The 26,338-nt window shown below is 40.5% G+C and overlaps 1 protein-coding gene across 1 annotated transcript; it reads left to right on the top strand.

Moving 5' to 3' along the window:
• Positions 1-3,611: 3,611 nt before the first annotated feature.
• On the top strand, positions 3,612-26,212 carry EPG5 (ectopic P-granules autophagy protein 5 homolog (C. elegans); the record flags this gene model as incomplete). The annotated part of the gene is made up of 21 exons (XM_010077246.1): positions 3,612-4,550; positions 6,357-6,600; positions 7,503-7,639; positions 8,216-8,323; positions 9,336-9,409; positions 9,960-10,068; positions 10,565-10,679; positions 11,120-11,270; positions 11,788-11,943; positions 12,303-12,460; positions 15,972-16,126; positions 16,727-16,867; positions 17,082-17,246; positions 18,438-18,560; positions 20,036-20,295; positions 21,803-21,943; positions 22,501-22,645; positions 23,455-23,652; positions 24,145-24,255; positions 24,986-25,105; positions 26,046-26,212. Coding segments are annotated over 21 exons (3,917 nt in total), but the record flags the coding sequence as incomplete, so codon positions are not given.
• Between the last annotated feature and the right edge of the window lie 126 nt (positions 26,213-26,338).

Raw genomic sequence — 26,338 nt, 5'->3', positions numbered from 1 at the left:
CCTGAGGGCCCCCCGCAAGGCCCGGAGCAAGAGCAGGCCTAAGGTAGGGGGACCGGGACCCAGGGTGGTGGGGAGCGCCTCGGGGTGTTGTTCCGCCTGTGGGAGGGAGGGGGGTCGGCCCAGCGGCCGGTCTGTCAGCGCCGGCTGCCGTTTGTGGCGGGGCCGGGGCCCCTGGGGCTCACGGGTACTTTCAGCTTTAGATTCAGAGAATCACAGAACGGTTTGGGTGGGAAGGGACCTTAGAGACCATCGAGTTCCAACCCCCCTGCCGTGGGCAGGGACACCTCCCACTAGCCCAGGTTGCTCAAAGCCTCATCCAGCCTGGCCTTGAACCCCTCCAGGGATGGGGCATTCACAGCTTCTCTGGGCAACCTGGGCCACTGCCTCACCACCCGCACAGGAAAACATTTCTTCCTGATATCTAGTCTAAATCTCCCCTTTTTCGGCTTAAAACCACTACTCCGCGTCCTATCACTACACTCCGTGTTTGTTCATTCTCTTCTGCTGGAAGCAGTTGGGTCAGGGGGTGTGTGTGTGTTTTCTTCTAAAAAGGTGTAAATGAGCTTTTTATTCTCATAGTGGATGGCCTTGTCAAATAGCTCTGCGCAGCGAGACAGCTGGAGTTGCATCTGCGTGAAGCAGTGGAGCTATTGGCAGTTAGCAGTGTTCTAGTATAGTGTGGGGTGCCAATCTTACTACGTCTCGTAGGTATAGGTTTGGCTTTGAAATGCTCAAAATGTGAGGCCGTGTATAGCAGACAGCATTTGTTCTTCATTAGTTGGTGCTGCAGTTGTTGAGTATCGCCCTTCCTAGGTTTTAAACCTGTTGTGTGTGTTCCTTGTTCACGGTGTTAGTGCCGACAGCCTTCCGAAGGGTTTGCTTTGCTTGCAGCTCTGCTTACACAGAGTTTCAGTTGTTTGTGGAAATGATCTGAACTGAAACGTCTCGCCTCAGAGATGGGTCAAAATGGAAGTGTTTCCCTTCGTTGTTTATCCTCTACATGGTGTAAACTGCACCACATAGAGCAAAGGCATCAAAGTCATGGCTGTCAAAGCCATCTGAAAAGAAATTAGGGGATTAATTGGTCACTGTTTTGTAGAAGAAGGGTTAGATCCAAGTGTCAGCTGCAGCTGTGATTCTTAAACTCAAGGCAAGTAAAGATTGGAGGGAAGAACAATGCCAGAAGAGTAAGTGTGTTATTGTTTTTGTTTTGATTCAGCCCTGTAGCATGTGCAAGGCTGTCAAATCTTAAGACTTCTGTTTAAGAGATTCGGTTCCCTGCAGGAAGGTGGTGAGTCACAGATGACACTGGCAGTTCATTAATGACTTGTTTACGGTGACTCCAGCAGCAGTTTTTGGCTGGAGGTGGTTTTGGCTGTCCCTTCCAGGTGTAATTCATTGTGAAACAATTCCCTGCCCCTGTCACGTGTGAGGATCCATAATTCTTCAGTGTTGCACGTGACCCATTCCTGATATTTTTTGTTGCTATTTTTATGTTCAGCTCTGTTAATAGGCAGGGGTGTTTGAAGCTGCAGTTTGGGGCTCCGCTGCATTAAGGCCTTTTCCATTCCCATGCCTCGGAAACAACCATAATCCTTTGAAAAGTTGAAATTCTCGTGAGTTGGGAGAAAGGCTCAGCTGTGGAGCTGCTAAGTAGTGAAACAGAGCCCAGGGCTTTCTGAAAATAGTAGCCCCAATGTGAATCTCATCCAGCACCAATAACACCAGAGTGATCTGAACACAGTGAGGTGGCAAAACCAGTGAACCTGGAACTGGTGAGGGTGATGCTGTATGTCTGTGTGCATTTCGGTGGGTAGCACTCAGTTACTCCAGAGATGTTTCTGGAAAAATAATTGGTGTCCTTAGAGAATGGTTAGGCATGGGACAAGGCTAATGAGCAGGCATCATCTTTGGCTTAAAGGCCAAACCTGTAGAAAAGAGAAGAGCAGGTTTTGCTTTCGTGTTAATTCAGAACCTGATTGCTCTCATCCTTTCTCAGATGAAATCCCTGTTAATGGTTATGGCCTTTTTTTTTTTTTTGCCTTGGAAAGTGAAAACTGGAAGACACTTCATAAATTTAAAAAGCAGCTATTTTATCTGACAGTAGCATTTGGGCGGAATACAGAATGCTACCAAGAGATAACGGGAGTTTCATCTCTATGAGGACTGCAAGAGGGAGCTTTGAGATTGCAGAGGTGAAAGGACCAGCATGTATTTGTGAAGTGTGTGTTAGATCAGTGAGACATCAAAATTATAATATATTCTGTTATAATAATGTAATAGTGATACAGTATCCTGTGGAAATTACTCTTTGAGTTAATTGTCAGGAGATGTTTGTTATAACAACAAGTCCTGGTTTAAAGAATTTTGCTGATCTGTTTTTAACCTCTCACCTGTAGCTTTAGCTAGCCTTGGAGTGTATCGAAGTGTGTTGTGGTCAGATGTATTACAGCTTTTAATATATGGGGAAACATAGTCTGAAAGCAGAGAGAGCATGTTGCTATCTTATAAAGAAGCTGTGAGCATATGTTGGAAGTAAAATTAGGCTTGAGATTGAGGTAGGCTTGATTTTAGCTGTTTTTGTGTATGCGCAGTCATAAGGCAAAGTCACCTCAGATGTTTAGTGAAAGTGTATGTGATGCCACCAGGTTTCCAAAGGTATTGTCATTTCCCCAGTCATGGAGGAGCGTTGAGAACTTTACCTAATTTCATCTGTGTTCTTTGTTATATTATCTGAGCGCTATATTAACTGTAGCGCTCTAACCTAACTCTTCTCAGTTCTGCTTATAATAAACTGGTCGTTACACACAAACAATTTACAGATCGGCAAAACACTTGGCCAATTTCTTGTTTTACAAATTGGCAAACAACTTACAAATTGACAAAATCTTTGTTGATTTCCAGTGCAGCATAATTTCCCATGCTGTGCTTTGGGAAGGAGGCTAGTCTACACCTTAAACTAGGTTTAGGGGAAATATTTTCCCCCAAGCTGATGTTAAAAGGGGATAATCGGTTTACTATTTTGATATCACTGGTAAGTTTTTCTACATCTCTTGTGTGTAATATCTCTTGAAATCAGGTATTTCAGTAATTGTATAGCTGTTGTGATGGTTTTAGAATGTAATTAGAGAGTACATTCCAGACTTTCTTTGTTGTGAAATTACTTTTTTAAAAATAATTTTTAATTCATTAAGCTATTTCTGTAAAACTTCAGACAAATTGCAAAGTAACTTTTTTGTAATATGTTGAAATCTAGTACCTCTTTTAAGAGGTCAGGGTCCTGTTATTTTGATTATTTTATATGTTAACGAAACATTCTGTCCTGTGGTGTTCATAGCTTTTAGTTAGAAACGTTGAAGCATTGTTCAGGAACTGACCAAGAAAATAGACACTGATAGACAGTCTTCAAAGGGCAGATAAAGAACAAGGATCTGTTTGGTACATTTGCTTTTACCTTTAATATTATGAAAACTAATGTGTTAAGAGGGGCTTTTGGAGTTGTGATGTTGACAAACACTAGTTTTGGTGATGGTGGAATTTGGGCTGAAAGAGGGAGAATTTTACTTGGTAGTGACACACTGTTAATTTTCTTTTTTTTTTTTTTTTCCTAGGAAAAAAAGAAAAAAAGTAGTGAGGAGTCCCTGATACAAGAGTATGATGATGTCTTCCTCCCTCCTGTGGCAGAAGTGTCTTCTCAAGCCAGTAAAGTGCAAGTGGAACATCCTGGAGAATTTACAGAAATTCGTCTCAGTGATGAAGCAGAGGATGGAAAAAGTGTAAATGCTGTGTGTGACATTCCCCACAGTCATTTAACTTCAGTAAATGAAGGGACTTCGACAGTGGCTCTAGAGCCTTCCCCAGATGCAGAAGAATTCAAAACCTATCCTTCCCATGAGGAATGTGGGGGGGATGTTGAGAAGAGTGGAAAAAGCAAGTCGGACAAACCTCACAGCTCTGTGGAGGTGGTTGCTAGTGGATCAGGAAATCCTGATTTATTGAGTAGTACCTTTCATTCCAGTGCTGCTGGCTCTCAGGCAGCAGTGAGCTTTGTACAGGACAAAGAAACAGAAAATGCACAAGATATTAAAAATCCTCTTGTCTGTTCTTCAGAGAAGCTTCCTCTTAGTATCTCACAGCTCTCTGAAAAATCCAAAATGCGTATTCAGCGTCCAGGATTGAAATCAATTTATCCAGACTTGTCTGTTGAATTATCCTATGAGAGACCAACCGTAATAGCAGTTAAACCTCTGTTGCACAATGAAAGGCTGTATCCAGAGCTCCCGACTGAGCCAGAACTGGTGCCATTTACCAGAGAACAACTGAAAATTTTTGAGCCATGTTCATGGTTGGAGAACGTTGACTCGTACGTGGAGGAATTTGAAAGTGTTGCTCATCAGGAGAGGCATGAATTTTATGAACTCCTCCTGAACTACATGCGCTGCAGGAAGCAGGTGTTGCTGGCTGAGGCAGAGCTGCAGACTATGACCACAGACTGCCAAAATGTGAAGGGGAGATTATGGACTTTTAAAGAAGAACAGAAAACTGTGCAGGTGCTGTTGCTGAAGCTGCCTTTGAACTCAAACTATTTAGATGTGATTCCAGGTGTTAATTGTACTTGCTGTGAAGTTTACCATATCGAAGCTGTTTTGTTCTAAAAGAGATTATTGCCTTTGCTTTCTGTCTCTCTGCTGACCCCCAGTACTTCAGAGTGTCATCCTGTTGAGATTTAAGACTGTTGCTTGATTTTTAAACTCTGAGTGTAGGGTAGTGGGATCTCTGTTAGTGATCTCTTGGAGTCAGACTTGTGTTTGCAGTCACTCAGAATGAGCTGGGTGCAGCTGGTTCTACCTGCAGGGCTGGGTGAAGTTTGTCCTGCGGTATTTCAGGGGGATGCAGGGGATACATGGTGGAGTAGGACTTCAGAATGACTGTAGTGGTGATGTCCCATCTGGCTTGCTGCCTGCAGTGACAGATTTCATTGACGTCATTCCTGACTGTCCTGCAGTCACAGGTGGCAGTTGCAGAGGAACTCGAGTCATGCTCGTGGGTGACTCTGTTGCTCAAAGCGTGGGGAGTGTGAAGTCCATCCACTTTCAGGAGCTGTTGCTCCGTAAGTGGTGCTGTGGTTTTAGTGGCTTCCAGGATTGTCACAGTACCCTGCAGCATCGCTGTCTGCAAACTTGAGGGGTCTGGAGAGCTCTTTGGTGCATGCATCAGAAAAATTTTTTCCCCCAAACTCGTTCTGTGTAACTTGTTTTTGGAGCTGGATGTTATAGTGGAAGTGAATGGAATATTCTGGCACTCTGATGCTGTTTGTAGCCAACACATCATTAAAATTGTCCAAGGGTGCTAAGTCCTTCTGTGCGTGGTGGCTTTTACTGTTGTTTCTGTGAGTGCAGTGCCTCTCCTGTGCAGTTCCTCAGAGTTGAGACATTGAGAGACCTCCACTGAACAGATCTGAATCTTTTTCTTTTTACTAGGGAGTAACACTCAGCCTCACTGGACTCTGTTTTGCGTTCATCACTTTCTACACTGAAAGCAATTGTGGCTTCACTCTTACGTCCCCACTGGGCATCATAGAGTTGGCTAAGCTTGCTGCTTGCTTTATTCCATCCCCATTCTCTATGTGTTTATTGTATGTCCAGAATAATTGTTAACTTTATACCAATTTAAAATTCTTATTATACTATCTTGGGAAACACAGTGATGCTTTCAAGCTAAGCTTCCAAAGTGCTGGCTCTGTTTCCTGGTTGCATAAAAAAAATAACAGGAATGTTATGTATTGTGATTTTCTTGTGCTGAAAAGTTAAGAGAGAGGACAGAGGAAGACTGGCTTCAGCTTTTAATTCCAGGTTTGGAAGTTAGAGTACCGTTCATTTCTGAAAAATTTACATGTACAATAGGGAATTGCTATAAATATTCAGTTCTGAGAGCTTAGAAAAATATTTATCTTGTTTCAGTACATATTTTAGCTTTAAAATAGCAGATCCAAATATTTATGGAAATCTATAAACTGAGAAGCAGTTGTGCTTGCTTGGAGTAGAGAAACCTGATTTTGTTCACAGCTGTCAGTGATACAGAAAAGTCACAATGTCTGTTGCTAAAACTGAGTTATTGAGGGTTTTATAGAGTAATTTATTTCAAAAGTCAGGGATATGAATCTTCAGTAATCAGCAGCTCTAAAAAGTATGTAGGATATTACATCATCTTTATCTTTTCCACCTGTGAAGTGACCCCTTTTATGAAAGCTTTGAAATTTGTTAAGGGGAGGGTTATGCCCAGGTTGATTTCTGTAAGCACACTTGGCCCAGCAAAATGACGAATCCACTTAAATAAAAAAATTGCTTTCTTTTCAGGGTGTCTGTGCGGATCAGTGCAAAGTGACAGGTCACCATCGCTACCAGACAGTGAAGCTGAATGAAAGCGTGCTGGGAGAGCTGAAAAAGCTGTTGGAAGCCAAAGCAGAGCACGTGCATCAGACACTGGCACTGCACTTGTACACTTCGGTGTTGTCCCGCTTGCAAGTGGAGTCATACGTCTACAGGTTGCTCAGCAGCTCGTCCCTGCTGAGATCGGTGGCTCTTCAGCAGCAAGAACAAGGTGTGTTGCTGGTCCAGACCGCTGCCCGTGCTGTTTTGGGTGCCCAGCAGCTTGTTCACCTGCACTTCTGGAGTCTTATGGTGGAATTTGTATACTGCAGTGTTTCTCCTCTGATGCTAAAATGTGCTGATCTCATGTAGGGATCAGTGAAACCTTTTTCTCACAGGAAGAATTCAAATTCTCTTAGTTTATTCACTTGGAGAGCAGAGGCTGAATGCAAAAATTCAAATTCTCTTAATTTATTCACCTGGAGAGTGGAGGCTGAATGCAGGAGTACCTTTTTCTGTCTAAACTGCATGCTGCACTGGTTACTGTAGAGGAACAGTGGGTGGGATGGGACACCCAGACTCCAAACTTTTGTTGTCAAGTGTAGAATACAGTCCCTTTGCCAAACTGATTATGCAGGTATTTTTCCTGCTTTATTTCCTCTTGAAGGTCATTTGAAATCTCACAGCTCTAATACTTGGAAGTCTTTTTGGTTTTTAGCCTAAGCGTATTACTTGGGTTTGTGCCTATATAATCTTTTAGCTAAAATATTCCTCCTGCTCCCACTCCAGATATTTATCCTTCCTAGTTTTCCTCCCTTTGTCCTGCAGTCCCCAGATGGTTTATATGCTTAGTAAATGGTGGTTCTCAAAAGGCCTTCCCTCAACATAAACCTTTTATAAGAGTAACCATAGTATATTCTTCTTGTATTAGCACTCAGTGCTTAATTATAAAATTAAGTAAAGTTCTCTAAGTAAGTGTTCTTCTTTGTCAGATTTAGCAGGCAGCTGTGTTGAAATATCTGGATATTTATAGATAGAGAGAGCAAGTTTTCTATACAGCCCCAAAACCACTACTTATGCCACTACTCTGAATGCTACTCATCAAAGCTTCTTAATTCTGTTTTTAATTTACAGTTTCAAAGCAGTCAGAAAATCTTTCTTCAGACTTGGGCCACTTGAAGGAATGTATCAGCGTCCTTTTCAGCTTCACACGCAGAGTTATTGAAGATCCTCAGTTTCAGAGTGACCTTCTCATGTGGCTGCAGAGACTGGTGAGGGAGTAAGCATGGATGTATCAGTTTGATCCAACACATGGGATGAATTTGGGAGTAATTTCTGAAAGTATTACTGTTTCTCTTGCTGTCTCACATGCAATGATTTTTCTGGGGTTTGTTTTACTTGAGGATCAGAATCTGTTAGTGAATCTTTAGAATGAATTCCCTTGTCTAATGAAGTCAGTGGAGGTCAGCAGCATTAATAAGGGATTGCACCTGAGCAGCCAGCACTGCTCAAAGTGGCCTTAATATTCATTATGGTTTTACTTATTTTGAAAGTAAAATTATTCAGACTTGTCATTTTTTAGAAACTTCTATTCTGGCTGATTTATAAATAAATTAGTTTTTAATGCAATTGTAAAGTAATTAATTTTTCAAGGAAAGTGGTTTGTGGCTCATAAGCAAGCAAGTGGACTTTTAAATGTTCTTCTCCTTTAACTTGTTCTGAAAATTGATGCTTATTATAAAGCATTGGAAGAGAAATAAAAAAAAAACAGTATTACTCTAGTTAGCAAGACTATAAAAGAATGAGCCTTGAAATTGTTTACAAGATTCCAATATATTTCCTTTTAGGTGGCAGTGTTGCAAAGAATTGGCTGTCCAGGTGACCATCTGTTCCTCTTCAACCACATCCTTCGGTGTCCGGCTGGGATCAGCGAATGGGCTGTTCCGTTCATTCAGGTGTGAATGTTTAATTCTTTATTGTTGGGAAGTTGGAGTGAGAGTGGAGTGAGTCAGAGAGGAGAGTGTCTTGTGCCTAGTCATGGAATCATGGAATGGTTTAGGTTGGAAGGGGCCTTAGAGACCATCGAGTTCCACCCCCCTGCCATGGGCAGGGACACCCTCCACCAGCCCAGGTTGCTCAAAGCCTCATCCAGCCTGGCCTTGAACCCCTCCAGGGATGGGGCATCCACAACTTCTGTGGGCAACCTGGGCCACTGCCTCACCGCCTGCACAGGAAAACATTTCTTCCTAATATCTCGTCTAAATCTACTAAATCTATGAGATCATAATCTATGAAACAAGTGAGATTCGAGGCAGCTCTGTAATGTATAAGGGATGACGAAGAACAGATTTTTGTATCCTGCATGTTGAAATGGAACTGGTTTCCCTGGAAAGTTTATTAGTTAGGTAATTTCCAGGGCAAGGGTTCACTTTGCATCGATCAGAGGGAGTGCAGATAGTGCAAAGGCAATAGGGTGTTCTTGCAGAGTACATTTTTACTCCTCCAAGAGGTGAAGATGTTGGCAATCTAGCCTTAGGAAAGGATTGCAGTTACACTAACAGGGGAAAGGCAAGCAATGAAATAAAAGGATGATTGGAGGTAGTGTCTTACCTTCCATTGTGGTCAGCATCCCAGTTCCCCCTGGTGCCCAGATGTGCACATGAAACGAAGAGAGAAGTTGTCTTTTTGTGGAGCTTTTGAATTTTTTCTTTTTTTTTTCTCTCCTCCTTTAAATTAATTTCTGTAGGTACTTCTTCAGAAAACTCCCTATATTTTGCCATAGCAATACTTTTTCCAGGTTTTAGAAACAGTCTTTTACGCATATTTTTTAGTCTGAACAAAAAGCTAGTGAAAAACATGAAAGTCAAAATCTTAATTTCTCTCATAAAACTAATTTTCCCTCTGTTTTACTTGGACTGTAACTTTATTTAGGTTTGTTTACTTTTTTTTTTTTGCATTTCATTTCAGATCAAAGTCTTGGATAACCCCTCAGGTGTCTTTCATTTCATGCAGTGTCTTGCCTTGCTTATGTCTCCTGTCAAGTAAGTATGAATATGATTTTATAAATATGTTCCGTTTGTTTAAGAGTAGAAAATATAACACAAGATGTACTTGTAAAACCCTGAAAGTTTGTTGCAGGCAAAGTCATGAAAGCAAGTATAAATTAGAGATTCATGTTTGATTCAAACTCCTTTTACTCATTCGTTTTGAAATACAGCCTTTATTTTAGCTGTCAAATAGCTTCTGAAGGCTGCCATGCCCACGTGTTTTGTTACTGTGATTTCTGAAATAAAGTTCTTGCCTTGCACGGTGGCCTGTTCATTAAACTGTCTCTGCAACAGAAGTCCTTGAGTAATGGGCTTGTGAAGTTGGTGTATAAGCCTTGGCCACCTGGGCACACTGCTGACTTCTGTTCAGCTGGCTGTTGACCAGGGTCCCCAGGTCCTTTTCTGCCAGGCAGCTTTGTGACATACTTGTTTAATTTCTTGTTCTTGTATTTTTTTTTAATAACTTCTCTTAACCAAAAGGTGACTTAATGCATAATTTTTAATTTTCTAATTTTTGTAAACTTCATTTTTCACTTTAAATCAGAAATCGGGGGGACTTCATGTGCCATATGAAACCGAGTGAAAGGAAAAGTTCCTCTTCATCTGGGAAAGAATCTGGAAACTGGACCCTGGTAGATGAAGGAGGAGAAGAGGTACAGTGAATGACTTCTTTTTTTTGTCTTTGTGCTTTTGCTCAAGATTGTAGTATTGATTTTGTGAAATGGAGAAAGAAAAACTGATGTTCCGTTAAAAATAATTATTCCAAACTTAGATGTATTTTACTCTCCTTTTATCTCTGTGATATAACTGTAGGTAGTGGAGCTTCCAGGAGCGAGTATTAACAGACAGAATTTAAACATTTGAGCTATTGCATGCAAGAGGAGCGTGGAAGTGGACATGTTTGAATAGCTGCTTCCCTTCAGAAGCTGGCTGGACTGACATAGCGTTGCCTCTAGTTCTGTTTCCTGGCTGATGAGGGCTTTCATGTAGAAACACAGAAGAGGAATTTGGGAGTGGTGTGTCAAGGAGAGTTCATTTGTACTTTCTTTGTTTCCCTCTTACAAGCAAACTGCAATTAGTGTGATAGCGAAGCCCTTCTACCATGTGTTTTGTTGTAAATCTACTAAAACCGCCTGTATTTGTCTATAGGATGAGGATCCTGAGACAACCTGGATTCTGCTTTCGGAAGAAGACTTGATTTCTCTGTTGTCACAGTTTCCATTTTATGAACTCTTTCAGCAGTTCCTTGGATTTAAGTCTGGAGGTAAATCAGCTGCTTATTAGTTGAAAAATTACAGCAATACTGGCATGCAAAATGTTAGAGTCCTTTCCCTGAGTTTTGGTCTGCTCGGTAGTTATACTCACAGATGTGCTTTCAGAACTAATTTTTCTCCTTTGCCTCTTAGCTGTAACGTTACTGTCCTTTTTTTACAATTATGTATTAATTCTTTATTTTGCTAAATCTCTGGACGTATATGTGAGGATAATTGCTTGCTAGAGGTCTTACAACCTGCATGGTTTATTTCTGCTTTCATACTTAATAGGTATTTATTGCTCATTTCATAACAAAACATAAATTTCAGTTCAGTATAACTAATGTTTGCCAGCTCTATGGTGAATTGTTACTTTGAGTGCTTGTTAAGTTGCTTAAAAAATCCAGATTCGCACTTTTTTTTGAGACTTCTTTTTTTGTCTCGGTCTTAGGTGCTTATTTTCCTGAAAAAACAACTCCTCAGGAGATGATGAAGATTTTTGCTTTTGCAAACTCATTAGTGGAACTTCTCTCTGTGGGGTTAGAAACATTTAACAGAGCACGGTACCGACAGTTTGTCAAGCGAATTGGTCAGCTGATCAAGTAAGAGAATATCTTCTTTGTGATATGATTAAATCTTTTCCATACAGTTTGATTTAAAGCTCAGAGCTGCCAAAACCCCCAGCAAACCTCCAAACAAACAAATAAGACAAACCCCACCAAACAAAACAACAGAACAAAAAAACCCCACCAAACGAAAAAAAACAGAACAAAAAAACCTGAACAGTTCTTGGGTAGATTTTGCTCTGAGAGTTAGTTTAGGGTTAGTTGATCTGGGAATCTGAAATCCCAGAGTTGTTAACTCTAAAGCTGCCTGTGAAATGGGAAATTGCTGAGTTTAGCCTGGAGATGAGAAGATTGAGAGGAGATCTAATCAATGTATACAAATATATAAAGGGAGAGTCGCAAGAGGATGGGGCCAGACTATTTTCAGTGGAAATCTCTGGAAACCAGAGGTTGAACTTGTCTCTTGTGAGTAGATTCTGATCTAGTCTGTGGTTTTTATATGGTGATGACTTACTTAATGATGCTTCTTTGACTTGTTTGCTCTGCTGTGTAGGATGACACTTTGTCATGTGAGTGACCACTGGGCCCAGTACATCAGCAGCAATAAACAATATGGATCCGTAGCGCATCCCTACTCTCTGGAAAAATTGCAACTGGAGTTCGATGAGCTGTTTTTCAGAGCTGTTCTACATGTTCTGAAGGCAAAAAGGTAGGCTGTCTAATATTATTGATCCTGACTTCATGTTGGAGGAGTTAGATATTTGAAACTGGGAACTGCAGAAGCTTTAAAGACTTAATGGTTTAAACAAGACTGCAATATGCAGGATATTTCGGCATATTCAGTCTATAAGAGGGGAGGGAGTTATGCCTTGAATCTAGCACCTGTCAGAAGCTCTGGGGGCTTGTTCAGTTCAGAATGAGGTTAACTCAGAATTTGAGATGCTAAGATAATATCCTCACAGTTCTAATTCTGTTCTGTGGCAGAGATGTGGGCATATGTCTCCTTTTTTCAAATGTTGGGATTTATCAAGATGAATCTGTTTCTATCTGTCTCTTCAAATCCGACAGGTTGGGAGTCTGGTTGTTCATGTCCGAGATGCCTTATGGAACGTTATCCAGCAACATGCTTTGGAGGCTCTTCTTTGTCATGCACTGTGCGGAGAGCGAGCACCTGGAAAAGCTCTGCTCTGCTCTGCAACCTGCTGACTGCAAACAAAGACTCAAAGGTAGAATTCTTTCACTCAGAACCAGTTCTCAAAGATTCAGCTACTGCTGCATCAGCTATGGGTTTAATTCTTTGCAGGTTTCATTGTTAAATGGACCCTCAGCAGCAATATGGCTGGTCCAGGGGCCTCAGAAGTGTTTCGGGCAATTCACAGCCTTCCAGTACTTGTTTAACCAAACTCTTATTTTAACAGAAACTTTTGTATTTACGATCCTTTTAGTTTTTTCTCTGACTGGTACTGGCTGCTTCAGAGAGCTGCAGAAGTGCCACGCAGTAGGTACATCTTGTGTATCTTGCATCAGATTCCATCTTGACCTTTGATAGTATTTGGAAAGTGAGATTTAAATCCTCAGACAAAGAATATTGTGTCATTAAGGTTTTTTTCTTTTTGTGAGCTGTTGATGTTCCACCCCACCCTAAATTTCTAGTTTTGGCTTCAGTAACTTATATTGTGGGGTACCTGCTTATGTTCCACAACTACAGATATTTTCCCTATCTCAAGCCTTCTTCTGATGCTTTTCTTGTCCTATATGCCACATTTTCTTTCTGTTTTCCCTTGACTTCTGTCCTGTGTTATCTCCACAGTGATTGCAGTGGCTTCAGCTATAGCACAGTTATTTAGAAGCCAGCTGGAATGCTGCTTTCCCTTTGCTGCCTTCTTCATGGAAAATATTTCAGGACTTTGTTTACCTGCCTCCTTGTCAATCGAGGAGTAACTCCCTACTTTACAGCCTCTTTGCTGTCTTCAGGGAGAGCAAATCTCACTCTGTCAGTTCTACTTTTCAGCTAGCTGGTAGCTCAGATAGCTGTTACCACATCAACCAAGTCTTTTGATGGAGAAGCAGAAGAAAACGGCAATCTTGAGAGGTTACTGAATGTCTTGACTCTTTGCAAGCTCAGCTAACATTAAAGAAAATTTATGCAGAGTGGGAGAGGGATATCAAGACTGTAGCTGTGTGCCTTTATGAAGTGCTGATCTAATTAGCACTAACTAGCCAAAACAGTAGCAGTTACGCTGTTTCAGTAGGGCTTCTTAATTTTTGTTTCTATAAGACATTTTAACTGCATCTCAGACAAAGAGAATGTAATATGATGTGGTGGGTTGTTGCAGCTCTGACGGTAACAAACACTGAATTTTTTTTGTTTTGTTCAGGCTTTGTTTTGCTTCCAGCTAACTTCTGTGTTTCAAAGTCTCTGGTATGCTGATGCAGGATATTTTTATTCTCTTCATTCTTCTCAATGGGTTATGTCAGCACAATACTATTTTCCATAAGTGTCTAGACAGGGAATATCAAGAGTTCTTTCAGTAAAATCCATCTGATCTTTTGAAATAGCTTCTTTTGACTGACACTTGCCAATATCATGCTGACGTAATTTCCTGTAATTCATACCCTAGAAAACCATGGCATTAACATTCTCTTGGGCAATAACATTTTTCATTGATTTCCCTTCCCAAATTAAGTGTGAGAAATGTTAAGAGTAAATGTTATCTGCAGGTGGTAGCCAGCCTTTGGTAATTGATGGAAGCTTTAGGCTTGTACGTATAGAGGTGGGAGCACAGTCGCTTTTAAGGGATAGGTAGCAGATAAAACAGAGTGCAGTGATGGAGCTGCACTTCCTAGGATGACCTCTGGAGTATGAGAGCTACCAGATATAAAATAAACCTCTGGGGAAATATGGAATAACCTAGTAACTTCTTGATGTTTCACACCTGTGTGAGTACAAACGTGTTCTCTGTAAGTTTATTAATACAGGATTGACAGTTTTGTCTTTGCTTCCATTGCAATTGGCAGTGAGAACCCAATGAACAACATTTCTACTTACAGTTTCTTTACTGCCACTATCAAGATTTGAGGAGACACTGATATTTAGGGTCTCTCTGAACTTGTGATGTGATCAGATGTGCAGAGGAGGAAGGGAATTGGCTCCAGTACCCACTGGGTGATGAAGATATCATTGCGCCACTGTGAGATGACAGGATTTAGGTGGGGTCTTTCTTCTCTTTTTCATTGTCTCCATCCTTCAGTCCCAAGCTATGGCTCAGTGTGAGTTTGAGTTTGGTGTGGGGTCTTCAGATGATCCCAGGTATGGTGAAGAGGAAGATGCAGCTGCAGCAGGAAGCTAGGAGACGGCAGAGCTGTGACTTGCAGCGGAGAAGGTGTAGTGCGCATGTGCTCAGTAGCTGGTTCCAGCCCTCTTCCTTCTGCTTATGGTCTTTGTCCTTGACTTTACCAGATCCCTTTTTTCTCTTCTCTCCCCTTCCAGTTATATCTGTGATGGAAGCTAATGGCTTAGTCTTTTTTTTTTTTGTGCTTCTGCATTACCTTAAGAAAACCCCCAAACACCAACAAAATACACAGTGCTGTGTAACTTCTGGTATAAGGATAAAAGGTAGCATTAAGAAAGGGAGATGAATGGATGGGACATCCCCTGTATGTCTCTTGTATCTATCAGCAATGTGATTTCTCTTACTGTATGGAAAAACTCTTTTTTTAAGTTGCACAATCCTCTAGCATGCTGTTCATGAGATGTTTTGGCTGTACAAACCTGACCTTCTCAGGTTGAAGCAAAATTTTTGAAAGTCCTTAAAATAGAGCATAACCTAAGTGGAAGCGTTTAATCACAAGGACACTGAGCACGTGCCTGTGCAGATTAAGTAGCTGAGTGCTACAATGAGTACTTTTTCAGTGTATTCAGCTGCTATGACAAGATTATAAACAGTTTTTACTGGCATGTTATGCCTAAGAGGAAGCAGGCTACTCCAAAGCATTTTACAGCTCAAATGCAGCTTTCAGTGCTTGTTTTGCTGCACAGACTCTTATTCAGAGTTATTTAGAATAAATAAAAATTATTTTAAAGTCCTCTTCAGGTTTCTTTGTACCCTTCCTTTCCTGTTATCCCCCACCCTGAGGAATGAAATGGTTCGTTTGCATTTGGAAACATGTCACTCTTAGGTTTAAAGAGGAAACCTGTCTTGAATTCAAGTGAAAGCATCTCTTAGCCTTCCTGTCCTGTGCAACTTCAGTTCCCTGTTTTCAGACATTTACCAAACAAGTGCATTCAGTAATTTTCTTGAATTGACTTTGAGAAACCTCTCTGCTATGCTTGGATGGACTTAGTTTTAATCTTCTCTTGAATGTGTGCTGATTAAAACTAGAATCCTTTCATATAATTTGGACATGATCTGTAGAATTAGTTGCTCCGGTGTGTAATGGAAGCCCAACCATGCTAACCATTTTTAAAAAGCAAAAACATTCAAGGAATTCTTCCTGTGGATAATTGACATTGCGTAGTTAAATAATATTGCAAATTGAATTCTAGCTGTTCTTGAAGCAGTTTTAGCTTTCATTATGAATTCCTAGCATACTTACTGAATCATGCAGACTGACTACATATTATGGTGTTTCTTGCACCTTATTTTAAAGCCATGTTGATAAATGTGTGTATATATTGATGAGGTATGTCCTATAACACTTCTTTTATCATGTTTCTTTCCTGTGACCTTTTTCTAGACCCAGAGCACTTTGAAAATTTTGAAAAGTATCTCAAATCAATGAACTGCTTGGAAGAAATTTGTCTCCTCACCACATTTGCTCAGATGGCACAAACCAAACGGGCCGATGTCGATGAAGATTTTATCAAAATCATTGTTCTGGAGATATATGAGGTGAGTAATATTACTGTAAAAGAATGAATGTCCTCTTTTCCTTTTTGACAGTGGAAGGAATGAAACATTCGTGGCTTCTGTAGTTTGTCCTGGCATGGAACTAAGAAAGTGCTACTTCTGAGGTTGATAATCTAGTACTGAATTAAAATGTCCTGAAGTTCATGACTTTCTGGGAGAAAGAACAGCATGTTGGTAGACCAAGCCAGAATGAAACAACTGAACAAAAATATCTTTGTTTTGCTTTATTTTTCCCACACAGGTCTAACTTGTAGCCCTGAAATTCCCTGTGTGGTGTGGTTTTTTTTTTGTTGTGATGTGTAGCTTTTGTGTGGTGTTGTGTGTGTTGTGTTTTTTTTTTTGGTTTTTTTTGTGTGTGTGTGTGGAGTGGTGGTGTTCCCGTGGTTAGTTTTGTACTTTGTTCTTGGCACAGTGACGTAATAATTTCGTTATCTTATAGGTCATTCGTTTTCAGTTTTATTGGCATTTATCAACCTCATTCTTCGGGATCACCAAGAGCAATTTGGTTCTGTATTTTCCAAAAGATATTTTATTGCGGTGTTGGTGAAGGTCAGCCATAACCAGTAACTTCTCTCTTCTCAGGTGTCTTATGTTAGTCTTGCCACAAGAGAGACATTTTCAAAAGTTGGTCGAGAACTCTTGGGAGCAATTGCCAGCATCCATACACAGATTATTTCTGTACTGCTGGATCGAATTAGAGAGACCATTGAGAAAGTTGGGATGGTAAGTGCTAACTCCCATAATTTAAAGCAGGCACCTGGTTGAAACTAGAGGCTGTACCAGACTGTGTTATAAGATACAACTTGGTACGAATGGATCATATTGAAGTCCTGTCCATGTTTTTTTGATCATGTCACCCTTTAAGACAGAAGGACGTAATGCTGATTGTTGTTCCATGCTGAGTACTGATTGACCTTTTTCTTTTCTGCCCTCAAAGGTTTCTTTATATCTGTTTAAAGAACTGCCGTTGTACCTGTGGAAGCCTTCTTCGTCTGAGATAGCACTGATTCGTGACTGGTTATTAAATTACAGTCTAACGACAGTGGAGAATAAACTAGCCTGCATTATCTTGGAAGGGCTAAACTGGGGATTTGGTGAGCATGTATGTATTAAAAACAGGAGGCCTGAACCTGGTCAGTTTTCCAGAGCAAAAGTATTTACTTGGGAATATAACTGAATCTGAAAATGGTTCATTACGTGCTTTTTATATAATGGCTGTACACTTGATGGCATAGGATGGGAACTTCACAGTAATTTTGTAGCATTCTGCCTGAGGATTTGCTTGTGTTGCTTTGTTGTAGTGCTGTAGCTGAGATTATGAGAGATATTTAAGCAGGAGTTTCCTCTCTCTAAACAAGAGGAAACTGCTGACAGGACAGTTTTTATGAGTCGCTTGATGAAGATGTCTGTGGCTGCAGAAATAGAGGAATCCTCCAAGAAGTGTGTATGAGACTGGTGTGACTGTAGTTTGCAGGATGGTATCCAAGTATGTTTTTCACAATGCAAAAAAAAACCAACTTGAAATTAGCATTATTTAAATGATTGGAAAATGTTCTATAGAATGGGTTACTCCAGGATCTCCATTGGTTCAGGATCCAATTGAAGGCAAATGTTTTTTCAGAGACAAACAGAAATTAGATTGGGGAAAAATCCTGTTGTCTCTGTTCAGCGATTCATTTCAACATTGTGATCTCTGCGTTTGATGGTACTGAACTCTTCTCTTGGCTGAGCTAATACTTGTACATGAGGATTGCCTTGCTTTTTCTCCCTGTTCCTTGGTGACACGTGAAAACAAAGGAATGATAGGGAAAATTAACTGGGAGGTCTTTGCTGTGCAATCATAGTGACATATCTGTACCCTTTGATATGGGGAAATTTTTTTTTTTAATGTGGCAATTGATAAGAGGAATTACTGTGTTATGATACAAAAAACATGATATGCTTTTTGGTTTGGTTTTTAAAGGTAGGATTTCCTGTGTCTGTACTGTGTCATCTATGGATCTTTAGATTAATTGCTGTAAATCCACCAAATTCACATGAGAAGTGATTATGTTCACTTTTTTTCTGGAAATAATCTAGCTGTTGAGCTTTGTATTGCCCAGTGTGAATTCATTATTCTTTAACATTGGACTGAAATTTTTCTTACTGGCCAAGGTTTTGCCTAACTATTACAATACTTCATCTCTTTCTGTCTGTTCAAATTAAGATTTATTTCTCTGTAGTGCAACTGAGTGATACAGTTGTAGAGACCTTTTCAGTGAGGGGACATTTTGTGATATGATTCTGTTTCTAGCAGGATGCTCTTCATCTGGATCCAGCTGTCCATTCTGAAGTTGCGTTGATGGTCCTGGAAGCATATCAGAAATATCTCTCCCAGAAACCATATGCTGGTCTGCTTTCTGAAAGCATAAAACAGGTATTCCTTACGAATTTCAGGGAATAGCTTATTAATAGCGAGAGGTAGGAAAAACTTCAGGTCAGGACCTTGTTTTCGTCTTTTCTTTTTAAAAGCTGGGCTATCTTCATACTACTAGAACATCATAATATACCAGCTTATGGTATTTTTGTACCCACAGACCTATTTGAAGATACTGTTAGACTCGCATTGAACATCTATATGAGAAATAGAAATTTTAAATTTTTCGCCCTTTTAGGTTTATATTATTATCCAGCCTGTAGCTGGATAGTTGCAAACTGTTCTTGCAAAGCATCCTTTACTCATGAGGAGTTGGACAGTTATTTGCTTAACGAGAGGCTGCTTACTACTGGTGAACATAAGAGTCATCCTTCCTGTGTCTCCAGTGTATAGTTTTGCACTATTTAAAAACTCAAGATTTTATGAGCTTTTCAGTAGTGATCAGTGCTGTGTTACTTGAACACCCTACAGACATTTATGACATTGATTTTACAGCACACTGGTGACTGAGGAAGGTAAGGCTCCCAAGTTACAGAAGGGGACTGGCAGGATAGAAAGATCAAGGTTAAAAATCCCTTTTTTGGATATTCAATCCAAGATGCTTCTATTTATTTAGTCAGAACTTTTAGCATTGTGTTGTGCTTTGTCTTCTCAGTATTCCTTGTACAATGCTTTCTCCTCCCCTCTTCTGCTGTGCTTTTTTCCCCAGTCTTTTCTTCCCATGCTCTGAATTGTTCCGTATTTTCTCTGCTCTTTTCTGACTTGCATCTATGCACTACTTAACCATAGTTTGTTGTCTTGTGCCAGCTGGATGAGTTCTCTTTTTAAGCCTATTTCAGCCGTGGTTGCCATTTGTATTGGTGAATCTGTCCTGACTTGCATGAGCTTGTAGCTGGAACTTGAGAGAAGGTGCTTAGGTTCTTGTACCACCAGTCAGAGAGGATGAAGTGTCTGCATTGACTCCCAGCTCTGCAATTTACACTGGTCTGTCAGAGTATCTACAATATTTTTTCCCAAAGATTTATAATTCCTTTGATCTAGACAGGGTCTTTGTGGTAATGGACGCATGTACATGACACAGAGACTCTGCTTGTCCAGTTTACAGACTTCTTTCTAAGGAGACGCTGCCAAGTTTCAGGCTTTGTATTGACAAATGTTACTTTTGTGTGTATATTTTTTGTTTTCCTTCCACTAGCAGTCTTAAACAAATTTAATCCAAGATCAGCATCTAGTGTGGAGAACTTTAGCCCAACTGTATAGCTTGATAGCCTTTACCAAAAGGGATTTTAGATAAACTTAATTGATGGTGCTACGTGATGTGTCTGACAAGTAACTACTGTTGCTCTGATCTAGTGTCATGGTATCGTGACAGAAGAGGAAGCTCCTCCAAGCTGACCCAAGTCCTAGGCTAGTGCCACACGTGCTGGATTATGGCTGTGCTTCCTCTCATTCCTGTACCTGCTGCTTTCTTCCAGGTCTCCTACTTAGCCAGCATTGTTCGTTACGGAGAAACGCCAGAGACTTCCTTTAATCAGTGGGCATGGGGTTTGATTTTGAGGTTAAAGCTTCACAGAAATGACCGTGGCATGCAGCACGGCTGGCCTGCAGTCCCAGTGTCTGACAGTGTGCTCGACATGACGGAGTCAGTCACGCTTCACCCCCTCCTGAAGGCTGTTAAAGCAAACGTCCCCATCGGCTGTTACCTGGCACTGGCAATGACCACACTAGGTCACAGGTAAGTGTCCTTTTTTGTGTTTTTCTTGGATGGATGGCCCCAGTAACATACCTAATGATGAACTGAGGGCTTTAACATCTTTATACACGTTTAAAGAATAAAAGACTTCTGATGCAAGGGATTGAGCAGGGACTGTAGTTTCAAACAGCATACCATTTCCTTTATATTGCTAATACTATTTTTTGCCTTCTGCATGTTACGGTCAAAATAGTATTGAAACTGAGAGGTTAGCATGATTGCAATGGACAGGAATAACTTTTAACCACACTTACAGAATGGGTTGTTCTACAGGTGACTTTTTTAGCAGGGCTGCAGCAAAGCGCTCAGAAAATAGGAAAAAAACCACTCATGCTGCTAATAACATTGATACTGAACCTCCTAGCTCTGACTGTGTTCCAACACAGTCTTTACTGTGGCATAATCAAATATATCAGTTGATTAAAGTACAGAGCCAGGCGTTGATTAATCGATTTCTTCCAGGTCTGTTTCCCTTGAATCTGTCGTTTCTTTATCTCTCACTCATGTTCAAAATTTTGACTAACTTGTTTTCTGCTTTACTCTTTAAAGAGTAATTGTCTTGGCTTTCCTTTCCTTCCCCCAGTAATTGCTCGATGCTGAGGTTATGCTGTAGATGCATACATGCTTCTGGTTTGAGAGTGGAAGTTTTTATGTCACTTTGAGCACGGAATGAAAAACAAGGAACCTCTTTACTTCTGAGCAGGAGTTTTTTCCCCCCAAACACTCTGTCTTTGTGAAGAACCGTTTGGTATCCATCTCCTGTCTAAACAGTAGCACTGATCTTTATCACACGCAAAAATGCAAGGCTGGTTATGTTAATGAGCAGAAGAAACAAAGCGCTGTACTGTATGCTAGTGACTTAATACAATATTTAATTTTCATGAACGGAGAGTAGACATAGGATTAATGTTTGACATCTTTTCCTAATGTGCAACCTGCCTCAGTTAGCAAAATGTGATGCAATGTACCAAATAAGTTGCTGCTAGTGAGTTTTCTGGACAGTAAGAGCAGGGTTCATCCCAACTGATGGCAACCATCTGTTTTTAACCCTCTGAGCTCCATCTATAGGTAGTGAAGAAAGATATGCAGAGCATCATCCATCCTGAAGAGATGTCAAAGCTAGGTAATACAAAACTCCCACTATATGTGCTTCCTTTGCCTGGAGAAGGAGGCTAATTGCCTAGGTTAGGCAAGAACCTTGAGCTTTAAATTGATTGAAACTTGATAGATGAAGACCCCCATCTCCAGTGACTTCTGCAAGATGGAATACAACCCCCTAGAAGGGCAGGAAATACTAAATCTGTCAGCAATCGAATGACTCCTGCAGCTGAAGAAAAAACTCTGTGGATTTAGCTGTTTAGGATTTCAGAGAACATGTGTGAAGATATGAATGTCTCTACATCTCAGTTACCAAAAAAAAAGTCAACACCCATGTCCCTTTCTACTGATAGTTATTGTGGCTTTCCTTATTTTGTTTTTGTTTTGACAGCATTGAGAAGTTCTGTGCTGAAGGGATCCCTCTTTTGGGTGTACTCGTCCAGTCTAGGTATCTGAGAACAGTAGTCCACGTGCTGGATAAAATTTTACCCTTATTTTACTCTTGCCAGTATTATCTCCTGAAGAATGAACAGTAAGCATTGTATGTTCCTAATACCTTTATTGGTGAAGAGCAATGAAAGTTAGTCTTGATTGTTAAATTTATCAGGCTTCATTCTGGGTTTTGCATCCAGTGAGAATGTGACACAGGTGATGGGGAGGTGTGTCTGGTTTGTTTGCCGAGTTACTTTTTGGGGCTGACTATTGTTGAGGAAGTAGTTGTAGAAGTGGCTCCTACTGACCTCAGTGTCTGTCCTGATAAATTAGTAGTGTGGTTCCTGCAGCGTTTTTGGCTTGGACCACCTGGCAGTCTCCCAAACCATCTAGATTTGGGTGCTGATGAGGATCAAGAACTGTATTCAGTCCTGATGAGCTGCCTGGAATTACAGTCTGCTGTGAACTGCTCATACTGTGCCTATGGCAGAGTTAAAATGGAACAGTTAAATCTGCAGCATGGTTTTGAATCAAAAGCCTTGTATTTGGGTGTCAACCAGTGCTGTTGAGTGGTTTTAAATTCTCTAGAAGCGGGTTTTCTGTGTATTCTGCTGTATGAGAAATTTTAGAATTAATTTAATTTCTTGATGTCTGTAGGTTTTTAGCTTATGTTCAACTGTTCCTTCATCTGGATAGCGGAGTCCCTCAAGGCGTGACCCAGCAGGTTACACATAAAGTAACACAGCATTTGACAGGAGTGAACTATGGAGAAAATGTTAAGCTGCTCAGTAGTATGATACAGGTAAGATTATTCTCGTCTAAAAGCATCAATGTTCATCAGTGAAAAAAAAAAAAAAAAGAGAGGGAGGAGGTTTTTTAAAAATAAGTAGGCTTTTTTTTTGACTGAGTGCTTAAGGTTAGAAGGGATACTGAAGCTGGCACTTCTGTAACCATGGAGTACCCTGCATCAAGCACGAATAGTTGGGTTTGATTTCCTGAAATACTTCAGGAATAATGATATGTGCCTTCCAGACTTCTTGGATGATGAAAATGGATTTTTCTAATAGCAGGTCAAAGCTCTGCCTAAAAAGGGAATGTGGTAGACAGCCCTACTTTCTCACTTGTGTTAGTTGAGGAATGCAGCAGATATATTAATGTTTGAAAGCTTTGCTTTTGACCATTATTTTATGGCTGTGCTATGGAAAAATGTTACTGTGTTAGGAAAATGTAATTTTTTTTGTAAGTGCAGAGAGGTTGAGAATGAAGGCCACTGAAATTAAGAGAAGAGTTAAGGACTAAAGGGAAACATACCTTCTCTGGGAGGTCCTTTTGCAGGCACAGCAGACTATACTTTAGAAAGAGGTGCCATTTGTACCTGTGGGTCACAGGGGCTCCTGCTTATGGCCCTGGAGTCTGTTTTTGCTCATGCACACGATGCTTAGAATCTCTTTTGGAGGTGGGAAATTATAAAGCCGTTTTTACATAGGCATGGAGAGCATCATCTTAACTTGTGGGTCTATCCTTAAAATAATTTAAACAGTTCTTCAATATATTCTTATCCTTTCATTGAAGCTGCAATCTCCTGAATAATTCTGCCCTTCAATTTGTCAGACTCACATTTTTCTAAGTGACCGGCCAAACGGAGTGGGACCGGCTGCGGTACTGGAGTTCTGGGCTCAGGTCCTCACCAGCCAGCAGCTGTGGCACAGGGACCAGGCGACTCTCTTCTTGCTGGATGACTTGTGTAGAGCTGCGTTTCAGTACAGTCAAGAGGACTGCGTACAAAAGCTGCTTTACCAACAGCACAAGGTAAATGGATGCGGTATAATGGTGTGGCTGGTGAGTAAATGGCCGGTTCGTGTGTTTTTCGTTCTAATTCTGTGTTTTCCTGAAATGTAACAAAAACAGTCCTGATTGAGTGATAATGGGGTTATCTGGTTTGTTTCTGAGTAGATCAAGATTAGTAAAATATTTGGTATTTGAAGAATAATAAGAATTCAAATCTATTTGGAACACAGGTTTCATTAATGAGTTCTATCAGAGTATTTTAGTTTGTGGTCTTTGCATTTTTAAATGTTTGATAGTGTATTTAGAACAAAAAGAGAGCATCCTCTCCCAAAAAAGAAATAGAGTACAAGCTGGCATTTCAGTGGCAGCGGGTTGAGCTGAGGTTGGGAAGTAGCAACGTGAGGCAAAAAGGAACGTGGATGAAGGTAGAGTGACATACCTGTACCTTGTAAATCATCTGTTAGGCTGCTTACAAAAAAAAACCAAAGCCAAATGTTTTCTGTTTCCATGCAGAATGCTTTGGGCTATCATTGTGACAAGGGTCTGCTGTCTTCGCTTGTTAGCTGGATTGTGGCAGGCAATGCGACACCTTCCTTTGTGGAGGGCAATGCCAGTTCCTCTCAGGTGAGTGGTATGATGGTGTTCCATGAAGAACTCTGGAATAAACGATATACAGATGTTTAGGTTTTTTTTTCTGCTTTTGCAGAAAGCAAATCCTATCCCTGTGTTTGTGAGGTTTTTTCTGATAAATTCCTAATTTAACCTTAAGAGAATGCTGTGGGTTTATTTCGCTGAAGGGAGCATGGATGTTTTGTACAGAAGAAGTTTGATCTGTGACCAAGAATTCATATAATAGGATTTATTAGTAAAGATTTATTTTAATCTTCAGTTGTTCTCAGTATACTTAATGAGAGAAAATATGTAAAGCCTGACTCTTGTATTAGATCAGTCTTTTTCTGATAAATATTTTGAATGTCAGTTGCTTTCTCTCTGCTTAAGCAAGTTCCTCATTAGAGCAAAAAGAAAAAAAATCCTACAGAACCACAACTGGAGATCTGTAGAGCAGAGATCTTATTTTAGAGGGTTTGAGTAGGTTGTTTCCTCCAGAACTCTCTGGATAATTCTGTTAGTTGTCCCTGGTTTCCCCCCTTCTTTCCCAAGATTGTACAGAATACAAAGAGCATTTTGGAATGTAGGTAAGGAGGAAACTGCTTCTCAGTTACCTTGTTGAAATATGATAATGCTTTTGCAAGTTTGTAATGAGAACCTGGCAAAGACATGTTTCTCTTAAGAAAACAGAAAGCTTCCTGATGCCACTTTGTCATCAGAGTTTCTGTTGTGACTGTTTTTATAGGTCTGGTTTTCCTGGGTGGTGTTAAATATGGAGTCAATATTTGAAGAAGATTCGCAGCTTCGAAGAGTTGTGGAAAGGGAGTTGGTTCTTAATGCTTTAACTCCTGATCAAGCTTTGAAGGTGAGAGAACTGCTTTTGTTAGACACAACTGCTGGAGAAAAGTGTTCTCTTGTATTGTTTAGTGTTTATCTTATGTGTTTTTTCTTACCAGGATAAAAGCATAACTTAATGCTTTATCTGACTTTCCAGGAGACAATATACCTCAGGGAAGTTTTCTGTCACATTTTAAGTTGAACATTTCTAAACTACCATGCAGATATCTGTTTTTTAATATGCCATTATTTACAGAAAACTTCAATCACATCAGTGCTCTTACATGATTTTCTGGGTCATCTGAATGCCTCATGATCTTCAGTGGATTTATTCTATACCACGGAGGTGGGGAATGCAGATACTCTTATTTTACAAATGTGTTGCTATTTCAAAGATCATTTCTCATGTAAAAGTCTGGGGTTTACTTTTCTCACTATTTGCTGAATTATTTTCCAAGACTTTCTGAACTTTTTTTCCTTCTGTATTCTTTCTTCACATCTGTTTTACTTTACATTTTAGACTTTCAGTAGGGCTGTGTGGAGTATAGTCTGGAAAAAGCTAAAAGTAGCGCACTGTAGGATTCTTTGTCCTCACGTGGCTTAAGAATATTATTTTTACTGGTTGGAACGTGTTGGGTGCTTCACTTCTGCTGCTTTGTTTTCTAACAGCAGTGGTCTTACAGAAGTCTAAAGCAGGAACATCTACCTTCCATTCCATAGCCCTTCCATTCATGCTATATTTTTGTTTTTCAGTGTCAGAGGTATATTACTGCTCTTTAACAGCAGAGTTGTCCAACGCAACTGTGAGCTGAGCAGCTCTTACACTAAAGTTGTGTAACAGATGTGTGAATGTTTCCAAAGTTTTCTCCTCCATGATTGCTGACTTTTCACGCTCTGTTAATCTGGTACGTTAAGCTGTTAACAGGGAACTGCAGCAAAACACTTGTCTGAAAATGTTCTTTTTACAGAAAGCACAGACCCAGCTGAAGCTGCCCATCGTACCTTCCCTTCAGAGGCTCATGATTTACCGCTGGGCTCATCAGGCCCTTGCTACTCCCGCTGGTCACCCTCTCATGCCACTGATCTGGCAGAAATTCTTCCTCCTGTACCTTCACCGACCAGGACCACAATATGGGTGAGTCTGATCGTAAGGGCTCTAGCCGATTAGCAAGAACTCAATTTAGCACTCACCCCATAGGGACCTAGGGGTGTTAGTGCCTTCGACACTGTCCCCCACAGTATTCTCCTAGAAAAGCTAGTG

This window comes from Pterocles gutturalis, unplaced genomic scaffold (assembly GCF_000699245.1).
Source record: "Pterocles gutturalis isolate BGI_N339 unplaced genomic scaffold, ASM69924v1 scaffold51456, whole genome shotgun sequence".
Classification (NCBI taxonomy): Eukaryota; Metazoa; Chordata; class Aves; order Pterocliformes; family Pteroclidae; genus Pterocles; species Pterocles gutturalis.
This window is presented reverse-complemented; position numbering and strand designations above follow the sequence as displayed.